This window comes from Xyrauchen texanus, chromosome 45 (assembly GCF_025860055.1).
Source record: "Xyrauchen texanus isolate HMW12.3.18 chromosome 45, RBS_HiC_50CHRs, whole genome shotgun sequence".
In the NCBI taxonomy this organism is placed as follows: Eukaryota; Metazoa; Chordata; class Actinopteri; order Cypriniformes; family Catostomidae; genus Xyrauchen; species Xyrauchen texanus.
Window position 1 is genome coordinate 16599735 of NC_068320.1, and position 14016 is coordinate 16613750.

The 14016-nt window shown below is 37.0% G+C and overlaps 1 protein-coding gene across 2 annotated transcripts in view; it reads right to left on the reverse strand.

Annotated features, from left to right (window-relative positions):
• The window catches only part of LOC127637476 (periphilin-1-like), a 29182-nt gene that overhangs the window by 12971 nt on the left and 2195 nt on the right, over positions 1-14016 (reverse strand). For both annotated transcript variants that reach the window (XM_052118566.1, XM_052118565.1), the window contains exons 7-9: positions 7408-7542; positions 7123-7286; positions 4430-4465 (exon numbers count right to left, since the gene is read on the reverse strand). In XM_052118566.1, coding sequence (XP_051974526.1) covers positions 4430-4465; positions 7123-7286; positions 7408-7542 — 335 coding nt within the window. The remainder of the gene's footprint in view (positions 1-4429; positions 4466-7122; positions 7287-7407; positions 7543-14016) is intronic.

Consider the following 14016-nt stretch of genomic DNA (forward strand, 5'->3'; position numbering starts at 1 on the left):
GGGCAGGTGCCAAGTCCTGCTGGAAAATGAAGTCAGCATCTCCATAAAGCTTGTCTGCTGAAGGAAGCATGAAGTGTATGGGCTGAAATATGTGCCACCAGAAACTGAATTTGAACCATTTATATTTGAATTTGAATGGCTAAACTTGAATAATTGCATTGAAAAACTGAATTTGAATCACATAATTTGAAATTGTATTGTTTAATTAAAATTGAATTTATTCAAAATCTGAATCTGAATTGTATCATTTGAAATTGAATTTATTCGTTTGGAACTGAAGTCCAATAAAATTTGATCCTCACTGAAAATTAAACTCTCTATATATCTTCACATTCACTTCTCACAATTCAGATTCAGTTCTCAAATTCAATTTCAAGTTACTGAGACAGACATCCGGGTAGTTGGAGGATGAAGGAAGAGCAATCGAGCGCAGATCGATAGATAGCGTTCATTGGCGCACAGGACTCCTCTTGGGCCAATCAGCACCAATGTTTTGGAGCACAGTACGTTACCCGCCATGAAACTATGGAATTACGATTGTGTCAATAATAATGAATGTAACTTTATAAAACTGAACGTAACTTTATAAAACTGAACGTAACTTTTTCAGAAACTATCAAAAATATTCCATTACAAAAGAAGAAAAACACAATTAAAATGAAAAAAATGAACTTAGTCGCACGAATTTAACAGGCTCTTCAAATATGCTTCATTTTTTGTTAATGTTTTTCAAAGATTCGTTTTCGCAAATCGTGGATTCTGAATACATTGCCACAGATTTCGCTTATGCTTCACAGTTTTTCGTTTGCTGTTTTGAGACAAACCTCTCGTGGGGTGGGCTTAACAGTGATCTACTCTGATTGGATAGTGAGCTTTTGATGGACAGGTGCTCTCTGACCCGGATGTACAGACGTCACTCAGTGGCGCGCATATTGGAAAGCTCTCGCGGTGATTTGTAGTTACGCAATACGTCGTGCTTTGTTGTATTACTTACTAACAATATGTAAATAATATTTGACCTATAATGATATAATTTAATATTATATGAGACCTTCGATCGTCTAATAATCGTCTTCGATCAGTCTGTAAAGATGAGCTCTCAGGAGAGACACGGAGCGGCATCATCTTACATCACAATACAACAATAAATTTGCAAAATAAAGCCAGAACTGTTGCACACTGTAATGTTACATGAATAAAGCTTTTATCGATGTTATTGGTTACTTCAGTAACACAAACTTACTTCAAGCTGCCTTGAAGGACAAGAGGAGGAGTGGAGCATTTGTTTAATAAGCAAGGTCTTTTATTCAGATATTCAGAATTTCTTTCTGAATACCAAATACCAGTAACCCCAAAAGAATTTGCTACAGTAATGGGTGCTATTCCCTCTGGTTTAAGTATGCTTTTTAAAAACCGTAATTACTTCACCCCAGTATCTACTGCATCCTTTCCTAAACCTTGTGATACTTCTGTTGGTCAAATCTGTTTTTCAGAGTCGAAAGCTAAAAACTATACAATCTTTATTTCTTTAGGATTTGATTTCTGTTCCACCTGTTATTTCCTTTTGGAATAATTTGTTTGGTAACCTTAATTGGAAAAAAATCTGGTCTTTACAGCAGAAATTCATTCTCACAAATAAAGTGAAAGAAATGTCCTTTAAGTTGATACACCGGTTCTATCCTGTTAAGAAATTTATACAAAGATTTAAATCTGACATTGAGCTAACATGCTCTTTTTGTGTGAATTCTGATGAAACAGTGGTTCATTTATTTTGGTCGTGTCATTACACTCAGAAGCTCTGGAATGAAATTGATGTTTTTATCAAGTGTAAGATTTTGCCAGGCTTCTCAATACATATGAGAAACATTATATTTGGGTATTTTGATTCAGACCCCACAAACGAAAATGTCTGTTTTGTTATTAATTTAATTATTTTCCTAAGCAAATTCTATATTCACAAATGCAAATTTTTAAACTGTAAACCTATCTTCTCTGTCTTCTTAAAAGAAATAGAAAATTATCTAAATTTGATTTCAGTATCTACTAATAGGAAAGCCATAAGGACTGTTAGAATCTGTACTGCATTTGATCTCTTCATGTGAACATTTTTGTGTGATGTAATGGCCCTACCTCTTCTTTTATTGTTATATACTTTATTATTATTATTATCTTTTTTATTATTATTATTATTTTTTTTTCTATTTATTTTTGTCTTCTTTATTGTTTTGGTTGATATTATGTGATGTACATATGCTTTCTCTTTTGTATGTTCCTGTTCTTTGCATTAAACATTTAAAAAAATAAAATAAAATAAATAAATAAAAAACAAGAGGAGGAAGATGATGCCGCTCCGTGTCTCTCCTGAGAGCTCATCTTTACAGACTGATCGAAGACGATTATTAGACGATCGAAGGTCTCATATAATATTAAATTATATCATTATAGGTCAAATATTATTTACATATTGTTAGTAAGTAATACAACAAAGCACTGACGTATTGCATAACTACAAATCACCGCGAGAGCTTTCCAATATCGCGCCACTGAGTGACGTCTGTACATCCGGTCAGAGAGCACCTGTCCATCAAAAGCTCACTATCCAATCAGAGTAGATCACTGTTAAGCCCACCCCCACGAGAGGTTTGTCTCAAAACAGCAAACTAAAAACTGCGAAGCATAAGCTGAAATCTGTGGCAATGTATTCAGAATCCACGATTTGCTAAAACGAATCTTTGAAAAACATTAACAAAAAATGAAGCATATTTGAAGAGCCTGTTAAATTCGTTGCGACTGAGTTCATTTTTTCATTTTAATTGTGTTTTTCTTCTTTTGTAATGGAATATTTTTGATAGTTTCTGAAAAAGTTACATTCAGTTTTATAAAGTTATGTTCAGTTTTATAAAGTTACATTCATTATTATTGACACAATCGTAATTCCATAGTTTCATGGCGGGTAACGTACTGTGCTCCAAAACATTGGTGCTGATTGGCCCAAGAGGAGTCCTGTGCGCCAATGAACGCTATCTATCGATCTGCGCTCGATTGCTCTTCCTTCATCCTCCAACTACCCGGATGTCTGTCTCAGTAACTTGAAATTGAATTTGAGAACTGAATCTGAATTGTGAGAAGTGAATGTGAAGATATATAGAGAGTTTAATTTTCAGTGAGGATCAAATTTTATTGGACTTCAGTTCCAAACGAATAAATTCAATTTCAAATGATACAATTCAGATTCAGTTTTTGAATAAATTCAATTTTAATTAAACAATACAATTTCAAATTATGTGATTCAAATTCAAATATAAATGGTTCAAATTCAGTTTCTGGTGGCACATATTTCAGCCCATAGAAGTGCTCTAAAATGTCTCGGTAGACGGCTGCGTTGACTCTGGACTTAATAAAGCACAATGGACCAACACCAGCCGATGACATGGCTCCCCAAACCAACACAGACTGTGGAAACTTCATACTGGACTTCAAGCATCTTGGACTGTGTGCCTCTCCATTCTTCCTCCAGACTCTGGGACCTTGGTTTCCAAATGAGATGCAAAATTTGCTCTCATCAGAAAAGAGGACTTTGGACCACTGAGCAACAGACCAGTTCTTTTTTTCTTTAGCCCAGGTAAGACGTTTGACATTTGAAGCCCATGTCCAGGACCCGTCTGTGTGTGGTGGCTCTTGATGCAGTAACTCCAGCCTCAGTCCACTCCTTGTGAAGCTCCCCACACATTTGAATGGCCTTTTCCTGACAATCCTCTCCAGGCTACGGTCATCCCTGCTGCTTGTACACCTTTTTCTTCCACACTTTTCCCTTCCACTTAACTTTCTATTAATGTGCTTTGATACAGCACTTTGAGAACATCCAACTTCTTTTGCAATTACCTTTTGAGGCTTTCCCTCCTTGTGGAGGGTGTCAATGATGGTTTTCTGCACAACTGTCAGGTCAGCAGTCTTCCCCATGATTGTGAATTCAACTGAACCAGACTGAGAGACCATTTAAAGGCTCAGGAACCCTTTGCAGGTGTTTAGCTGATTAGAGTGTGACACTTTGAGCCTACAATACTGAACCTTTTCACAATATTCTAATTTTCTGAGATTCTGAATTTGGGGTTTTCATAAGCTGTAAGCCATAATCATCAAAATTATATCAAATAAAGGCTTGAAATATCTTACTTTGCTTGTAATGAGTCTATATAATATATTAGTTTCACCTTTTAAGTTGAATTACTGAAATGAATGAACTTTTGCACGATATTCTAATTTTTCGAGTTTCACCTGTATTACTAATGCTCAAACCCAGACTTATTGGTAAACTTTGTGAATGCTTAAATTTGTGAAGTTTATTTGAATTCTGAGAGATCTGTGTGGGCCTGTTCATGCTCAATGTCCAGATAATCCATTTCCCCTCAAAAGACAGTGGTTTACTCACCTGATACTCTGCCTGGCCCAAACGGCTCCTCAAGCCCTAAAACGACATGAAAAAATTGTTTTGCAAGTAAACGAATTGCACTCCTGTGGTTTTCATGAGCATATAATTGAAGTGTGTTTGATGCATTTCGTTCATCAATATTAGAGGTAAGAACATATGACCTCATGCAAGCCTACTTCCTTCTTTTTAAACCAGTATAATCTAAAAAGGTTCGCTTGGGGTACGTTATCCCAAACACATGCATCTAATATTGGCAGTTCTATGCATCACTCTGGAGCTTATTACTGAGGATCTCAATATGGTAACAGAGCACAAGGAAACAAACACATCTGGGAGTCTATTAGGACAGGCTTCGAGTGACATCATCTGTAATCTTGAACCGTAAGAGAAGGACTGCGGTGGACGTTTGGGTAAGTCATTTCGACCAAGATGGTATAATTCCTAAATAAATGATGACTCAAATTAAACATGGAAAGCATGTAGGCTGTTTATCAAGTGCATGAAGAATAAAGCAAGTGAGGAAAGCTTTAAAGTATTTCCACTCTGCAGCTGAGCATATTAAAAAGTGATCTCATGCAAATTAGTCAAGAAAGACTTTGAATTAATTCCAATAAGTTAATCAATTAACAGGCTTTCAAACATTTCAAATAGTACATTTCAGGTCAAAGACTACACTGCATGCTGCACAGTGCACTGACCCCTTGTACTGTCTGCGGTCTGTGTGTGGGGGAGACCCCACCAATGAGATTTCTCCAAAGGAATTGCAGGGAGGATAATCATTCTGTCTATACCTGCAAACACCATTTTGCATTAGGGCTGAAACGATTCGTCTGCATTATCGTCAACAATCAAATGTTGTCGACAAAGATTTTCATTGTTGAATAGTCATTTGATCTCATTTAACGTAAAATGAGATCACATTAAACTAATGATGATGCGCGAGAGCAGCACTGCAGTTCACGCAAGACTGAGGAGAGGAAGAATTACACAGATCACAGTCCAGATGCACTCTAAACTTTCAAATCAGCTTCAGGTGATGTAGATTGCAAAGTATGAGGGAATTAAACAAAAATACCAAATAAGTAAACACAGAAGCACTCTCGTTGGGGAATAAGGAGTCAGAGCTCTTTAAAGGAAATACATCTTAAATGCAGTTTTAATGTGTTATAGCTTTATTAAAGTTCAAATAATACGGCAGTAGATCATGTAAAATAACATCAGCGCCTCTTCTATGAGTTGCGCGAATGTCCCGATCTGAGGAGGAGAGATTGAAACTGTACCCGGCTGATGAACACTGTTGTGGGGACGCTTGTTTTTCGAGCACACACGCTTGCTGCAGCTAGATTATAACACAATGGCTTGCGACTTATTGAATCATACGTCACTGTGCATTTCTTATCGGTAACAAAATTGGCAAGATGCAGCTTTATTAATAAAAGATAGTTTGTTTTTTGTGAGTTAAAGATGGGTTGAAGTGAACAGAAAGGTGAGAGAGGGTAGTCTTCACCCCACTGCAACAAAATATGATTTTGATTTGTTTTGGCTTGTTTTCCAATAAAAACATCTAAAGCGAATGTAAAAAAAAAAATTACATTTATTTTAGGAACTATACTGCAGAAGAAAAAATTGTTATCTGAGAATGTTGAATATAACATTAAAAATAAAAATATTTTAAAATATCTAAAAATCCTTAAAAAAAAAAAGTGTCTTTTCTGCACTTGCAGAAGTATAACCAAGTGAAAAAATGCATGCATTTACAAAATACACATATTTAAGAAACATCCTCTTAAAGCAAGTCTAAATATCTTATATGTTGCTTCTCAAGTAAATGTATTAAGGATTTTTAGACAATTTTAAAATGGAAAACCAGACAAACACATTTGATAACAATAGGATTTTTTGCAGTGAATTTCTTTACGGATACTTCATAAAAAGTATTTTTCCCTTTAATTCAGTGAATGTCATTTAGAGGTATTTTTAAAAGATGATTTATTTTTCCTCTTTATTGTTAGTAAGCACGTTTAATACAACCTTTTAAACTGGGCCCAAGCAGAATAATCGGTTAAGTGCCAATGATTCATCTTTGCAATAAATCACCAAATAATCGTTCGATTAGTCATTTATAAAAAAATAATCTTAAATTGCAGCTCTATTTTGCATAAAACATTTTTATATACACAGAGTAGAGATGCGGGACTGATACAGTTTGTTGAGGGTAGAAGAAAATTGATAACTCTTTGATAAGTTATCCAAGGGCAATTTATTTTTATTTTTTTTCAGGGACCAGTTGCAAGAAACCCCTTAAGTTAAAACCCTTAGTTATAACTTTATGTACCTAGTGATTAAGGGTTTTCTTAATGGATTTTTTTGCAGCTGGCTTCAGATTGATACCTTTCAGTGTGCGAAGCAGAAATACAGGTGTGTTTTAGGTGAGACTGATTGAAATGGTGGGTTAAGTTTAGAGGTCAATTATTATTATTATTTTTTAGTAGGGCCATAAACTACAAATTGCTACTCATAGATTGACACTCCCCACCATATATTCTTTTAAATATACAGTGGGTTCCAAATATCTGAGACCCCTAACGAAGATTCTTCTATTTTGCATTTTTCATGACAAACTAGATTATCAGCATAACATTTTTTTTTAAATAGACGCTGGAGTTTTTTAAAGATATTGAGATATTTCATACTTTTCGCCTGCTGGGTTTTTTTGCCCCGTTCTGGCGAGTAGCTACGGCTGCTGATGCTGGACCCCGACCGACTGTGTGGAGAAGGAGGGACGTCACGCCGCACTGGAGAACGCTCACGCACTGGAGGGAAAGGAGCCTTTCGTCTCAAGCTGTCTCGCTCCTCCCTGTGATTGAGATGACACACATACAGTACATGTTCTCATAAGCATTTGTATAGTCCTCCGGCAGGACATGAGTAAAGAGCCTTATTTGTAAGGTATCTTAGATAATGTGTTTAAAACTAACCCCCGGTCCATGTTCATTATGGCTTGCATTAGGGTGTCATCTCCAGCCTCAGGGCCCAATGTAGACAGAGACCTAGGTGCTGGGTATGAACCCTGGGCTCGAGCACTTGTGGGAGGACCTCCTCGATTGCCCTGTCTGCGACGGGAAGAGAAAAAAATTAAATATTTATATTCACATTATGGATTAGTAAAGTCAGAAATGTCTGCATAAGATATTTTCATTGAACCCTCATTTAAAATATACTATACCAAAACAAAGAAATGAAGATGACAAAAATCAAAGTCTAAAGTATGTGTATTTGTCCACTGTCTTTCTCAAGGTTAAAAAGTCAACTAATTTTTATTTGTATAGTGCTTTCACAACACATCATTTCAAAAGCAGCTTTACAGAAAATTAGGCTGTAATGTCTTAAGTCATTATTGTGCGGTCTGATGAATATGGAATTATAAAAAAATATATATATTTTAGCCATTCATTTAATGTCTAAAAAGGATCTTAAGAGGCACAGTCTGAAACCGTTGTGTAGATGAGTAGTGCCCCTCTGGCCCTGTAGGGTCAGATGCCACTTGTATTGGGCTGAAATGTAGAGGCAACTTGGAAACATGATGCCCAGAATTTCCCTCCTCCAATTCAAATCTCCCATAAAACCCATCTCTTTTCCTCAAAAGCTTTTCACACCCCTTCTTTATTCCTCACTTTAGGCAGAGAGAAGCAGATCACACACACACATGTGGCAAACTCATTTGGCAAAGGCTTTGGGACAACAACAAAAAAGCATAAAAGAGCATTCACAACACATTTAACTTCTTATACTGTAACAAGGTGAAACAGAATATTTATAAAGAAATAATGCAGGGCGGGATTTGATTTTACCCATTTGGATTTAATAGGATCATAAAAACACATGTTAAACAATGATTTTATTGGTTACTATTATTTTCCCCTGCCCATGCTTCCTTTGTCAGCAAAGGAAAAGTGAATTGCAAATGAATGGTGACCAGAACTCCAAAAGGAGATACAGTCGGCATAAAAGTAATCCACATGACTCCAATGGTTTAATCCATGTCTTCTGAAGCAATCCAGTTGGTTTTGGGTGAGAACAGACAAAAATGTAACTAATTGTTCACCGTGCACCTTGATAACAGTCTCTTTCGCAATCATCTGCACATGCGTCAAGCACTAGAAAGTGTAATCGAGCTTGAAATCTTGATCGTACCTAGAGACTGCAATGTCAAGATGTACAGTGAAATAGGAGTTATATTTTGGTACCAACACCAACTGAATCACTTCAGAATACATTGATTAAACCAACGGAGTCTTATGGATTACTTTTATGCTGACTTTAAGAGATTTTGATCACCATTCACTTGCATTGTATGGACCTACAGAGCTGGGAAATTCTTCTAAAAATCATTGTTTTTATTCAACAGAAGAAAGAAAGTCATACACATCTGGGATGGCATAAGTTTGAGTAAATGACAATTTTCATTTTTGGGTGAACTATTCCTTTAAGGAGAACAACTTTAAAAGGGGAAATTAAATGACTGTGCACCTTTAAAATGTATTATTTTCATTTGCAAAAAATAACTAAATATTAAACAGAGTAGCATCTGTAAACAAATGATGCTAGAGCTTTTGCACTTTTCCGAGCCTTTTTTTGCCATTACTTTCCCAGTCCCAAGGTCAATTTAGTGGATGTATAAGGTCAGTTCCCCTCAAGTGTGGCTTGAGTGTTTTCATAAACAGACAATTTCCACCTTTTAAATACAGGAGAACAATTCTGCCCAGTTTGGTTACTTGTACTGTACCATATAAATACAGTACATTAAGACAGAAGGGTCAATTTTAATTTAATGTCTTTGAAGACTTCTTTAAAATCTTGCTCTTGTATCTGTTGATTATGCAGGATAACCCGCACAGGAGATCCTCTTAAACTGGTCTGCATACTGGGATCTGCTTCATTTAAGACTTTGGCTATTTGCGTAAGGATGATGCCAGAGGCTTCACATCCTGCTTGTAAAGTGCAACTCAATATAAACTGCACAAAGAAGAGGGCAAAATGAGCCTTGTAAAAAGTTGCAATGCTGCCTAACAGAGCAGTACCGCTACCAAGACATTCATTAACACACATCTGTTCTAGCGGCAGTAAAACCCCCTTTAGTTTTCTTTGACCCTCTTGACTCCTTTTACCTGCCAGGGCCCTCCGGTCGAACAGGGCCAATTACCTGCCACTTCTACGGCCTGCCGCACAGGCGAGTGAGGGGACGTAAAAGAATCAGAGGCACCTGGTTCGAGTGACCGTGGCCTGAACCCCCACTCGATTAGTCTCTCACAAACACACACGTAAATGAGTCCGCACACAGAGACCTCGCAAAACATTAATGACCCTCACATCTGTTTGAAGTGCAGGTGACCCTGTATGCCCTGGATTAACAGAGCAAATTACCACAAGTCTGTCTTTACTATCAATATGAGGTCAGGATATTACCCTGAGCCAAAGAAAGGTTAAACTTGCAGACCCAATCATAAACCATCACAATAGATTAAAGCACTGAAAAGGTCAAAACTAAAAAAGGTAAATGTAAAGAGCATGCTTGATTTGCACAATCATTCTAACTACCAGGGAAATCTTTTATATGACCAAATAAAAGGACATGGAGGTAAAACATTGTATCTTTTTAAGTGAATCTAGGAAAACGCTGCCTGAATTTTAAAGTGCCACTAAGTGGTGAGATTGGGCTGTGCACTTTTAAATTCTAAAGAGGTATAGATAGGTCCAAAAATGTATTAAGACAGTGACAAAACTTTAATAATTTTGGCTCTGTAGGCCACCACAATGGATTTGACATGAAGCAAAGGTTTAGGAATTTCAGCACTTTTATGCATTTGGTCCTCATATTGGAAGCTCACAGCAACAGCTTCTAAATGCAAATTCCACATTTGCAATCAACACCAGTTATTAACTACTTAATCATGAAATATCCTGGGAACAGCCCACACCTGGCCATGAAACAGCTTCTCTGTCAATTGTGCAAATACCTTAGGTCCCTTGAAAAGGGAACTACATATAAAAAGTAGGACTTTGAAATTGTGATTTTTTTTTTGTGTGCAATTAATAGTTGACCATTTAACGTGCTAAATATGTCATGTGTTAAAAATAATGTAATGCAATTAATGCAGTATCTGTGCTTTTTTCCACTTCCTGAAACTTTCTCCACTTCCTGTGGCTAAAATTGTTTTATACATTTCCAGGAGGTACAAGTTCAACTTGACTGCACATCCTAGCACAGCAACGTATTGTAGCAGTGCATGCCTATTCATTATGCGCAATGCATATCCTGGGCATAATAAACATTAGAGCGGATTTACCATACGGAGAATGGAGACTTCACCAGCAAGTGATGAGCGAGGTGCAGTGTTGGGTGTAATGCATTATAAAGACCTGGCATTTTAGAAAGCTGCAGCCAGGTATACTTGTAGAGACTTAAACTTAAGCATTCAATTTGTTTTATATCTGAATATATAGTGTTTAATAATGAATTGTCAACGTACACTTAATTTTCTCTTGCCAGTAAAGCAAATTAATTGAATCTGCCCATTTGATTCTATTATTAAAAAGTCGACTGTAAAACAGAAGAATGTTAATTACTTCATGTCCACTGATTTATAGCATGATTACATATACAGTGCAATCAAAGTATTCAGACCCCTTAATTTTTTTCACATTTTGTTATGTTGCAGCCTTCAATGTAGATTGATGTGCATGATTCATGCACATCAATCTACACTACATACCACAGGACAAAGCAAAAATATGTTTTTTGATAAAAGACTGAAATATCATGTTGACATAAATATTCAGACCTTTTGCTATGACACTTGAAATTTTGCTCAGGTGCATCCAATTTCTTTGAATCATCTTTGAGATTATTCTGCACTTTGATTGGAGTCCAACTGTGGCAAATTCAATTGATTGGACATGATTTGGAAAGACACAGACCTGTCTATATAAGGTCAAACAGCTGAAAACACATATCAGAGCAAACACCAAGCCATGAGGTCAAAAAGACTGCCTGCAGAGCTCAGAGACAGGATTATGTGGAGGCACAGATATAGGGAAAAACAATCATCTGCATTGAAGAGTCCAAAGAGCACAGAGGCCTCCTTAATTCTTAAATGGACATTTGGACCAATGGAACACAAACTCTACCTAGAGCTGGTCGCTCCACCAAACTGAGCAACCGGGGGAGAAGGGCCTTGGTAAGAGAGGTGTCACTCTTGTTGAGCTCCAGAGATCATGTGTGGAGATGGGAGAAACTCCACCCATCTGGGCTTTATGGCAGAGTGGCCAGACAGAAGCCACTCCTCAGTGCAAGACACATAAAAAAGCACCTTAAGGACTCTCAGACGGTGAGAAACAAGATTCTCTGGTCCGATGAAATGGAGATCAAACTGTTTGGTCTCAATTCTAAGTGTCATGTCTGGAGGAAACCAGCACTGCTCCTCACCTGCACAATACCATCCAAACGGTGAAGCATGGTGGTGGTAGCATTATGCTGTGGGGGTGTTTTTCAGTGATAGGGACTGGTCAGGGTTGAAGAAAAGCTGAACGCAACAATATACAGATATTCTCAATGAAAACCTGGTCTAGAGTGCTCAGGACATCAGACTGGGCAGAAGGTTCACCTTCCAACAGGACAATGACTCGAAGCACACAGCCAAGGCAATGCAGGAGTGGCTCAGGGACAACTCTGTGAATATCCTTGTGTGGCTCAACCAGAGCATGGACAGGAACCCAATCAAACATCTCTAGAGACACCTGAAAATGGCTGTCCATCGATGGTCTCCATCCAACCTGAGAGAGCTTGAGAGGATGTGCAGAGAAGAATGGCAGAAAATCCCCAAATCCAGGTGTGCAAAGCTTGTCACATCATACCCAAAAAGACTTCACTGCTGTAGTGAAGAGCTGTAATCGCTGCAAAAGGAGCTTCAACTAAGTACTGAGTTATGGGTCTGAATACTTATGTCAATGTGATATTTCAGTTTTTTCTTTTTAATACATTTTCAAAAGTTATAAAAAAATCTGTTTTTGCTTCGTCATTATGGGGTATGGAGTGTAGATTGATGTGAAAAAAATAATAATTTAAAGCATTTTAACATAAGGATGCAACATAACAAAATGTGAAAAAAATGAAGGGATCTGAATACTTTCTGAATGCACTGTACTTGTATCAAAGAAACATTTGTAATTAACAATCTGCAAAAACATTTTAACATGCACAGTACATATATTTGTTGTAATGTATCATGTACCACGATTAATCTCAGAAAACTGTATGAAAATGTTTGAACTAATTAATCATCGCTTCTCAGCACGAATAAAAAGTGCAGTAATTCCTGCACCATTAAAACATTTGGATTTAAATATCCTAAAATTAAAGCTGACCAATACATAGGCAGAATGCTAGCCTCAGTCAATCACTTTTATTGCATCTTTTTTTTTGCCCCACACAATGAGAGTGAAATGGCAACTTAGTCTGCAAGTCCCCAATATTCTTCCAAACATATTTTATGTTGCAACAACATGACTAAGTATATAATGGCAAATTTTTCATTTTGTGAGAACTCTCTAAAAATGGGATCACTGAAAAGGCGATTTTACTCTGCATAGGGACAGGTCGCCCCCTTATGGTGGGCACCATGATAAAATTATATGACCAGCTGAACACTACTATCACTGAGGACAGTGTGGTGGAACAGGGCCCTTGCACACCTTTAAATTGATCAAATTAAGAAAACTTGTCTTGATGCAAGTATATGAAGGACACAGTTAGGTAATGCTCTTTCAGAGTAGGCATTGCAACACTGGGTTAACTTGGCAACCCTTCAATCCCTACTGTGAACTGTTGCAATTAATTACCAGAGAGAGAGATGAAGAGATACAGAAACCTCTGGGAACCTTCCAGTGCTCACACAGATGGCAGAGCTTCACCCTCTGAATATTTTCATGGGAGCTGAACCACAAAAACCATAACAGAGAATGTAGGGCAACTCTGAGTTTGATTTATGTTCCTTATTAAGAAACCTGACTTCTGTCTTTGTCTCTCTCTTCTTCTCTCAAACAATAAACAAAAGGAATAAAAAGGAGAGTTCACCCAAAAATTTACATTTCTCAACATTTTCTCACCCTCATGCCATCCCAGAAGTGTATGACTTGATCAGAACTTTGAAGGTCCAAAAAGTGGTTAAATCCATGTCTTCAGAAGGGATATGATAGGTGTTTATTATTATTATTAATATTTAAGTCCTTTTTAATACAAATCAACACTTTCAAATAATTTTTGTGTTGTTGCCGATTCACATTATTAGTGCATATTGCCACCTACTGGGCTAGGAGAATTTCTAGGAAAGAAAATACTTGAATATTGATTTATTTCTCACCCATACCCATCATATCGCTTCTGCCAATCATTATGCTGCCTTGCATTGTATGGACCGACAGAGCTGAGGTATTCTTCTAAAAATCTTAATTTGTGTTCTATAAAAGAAAGTCTCACACTTCTGGGATGGCATGAGGGTGAGTAAATGAGAGAATTTTACATTTTTGGT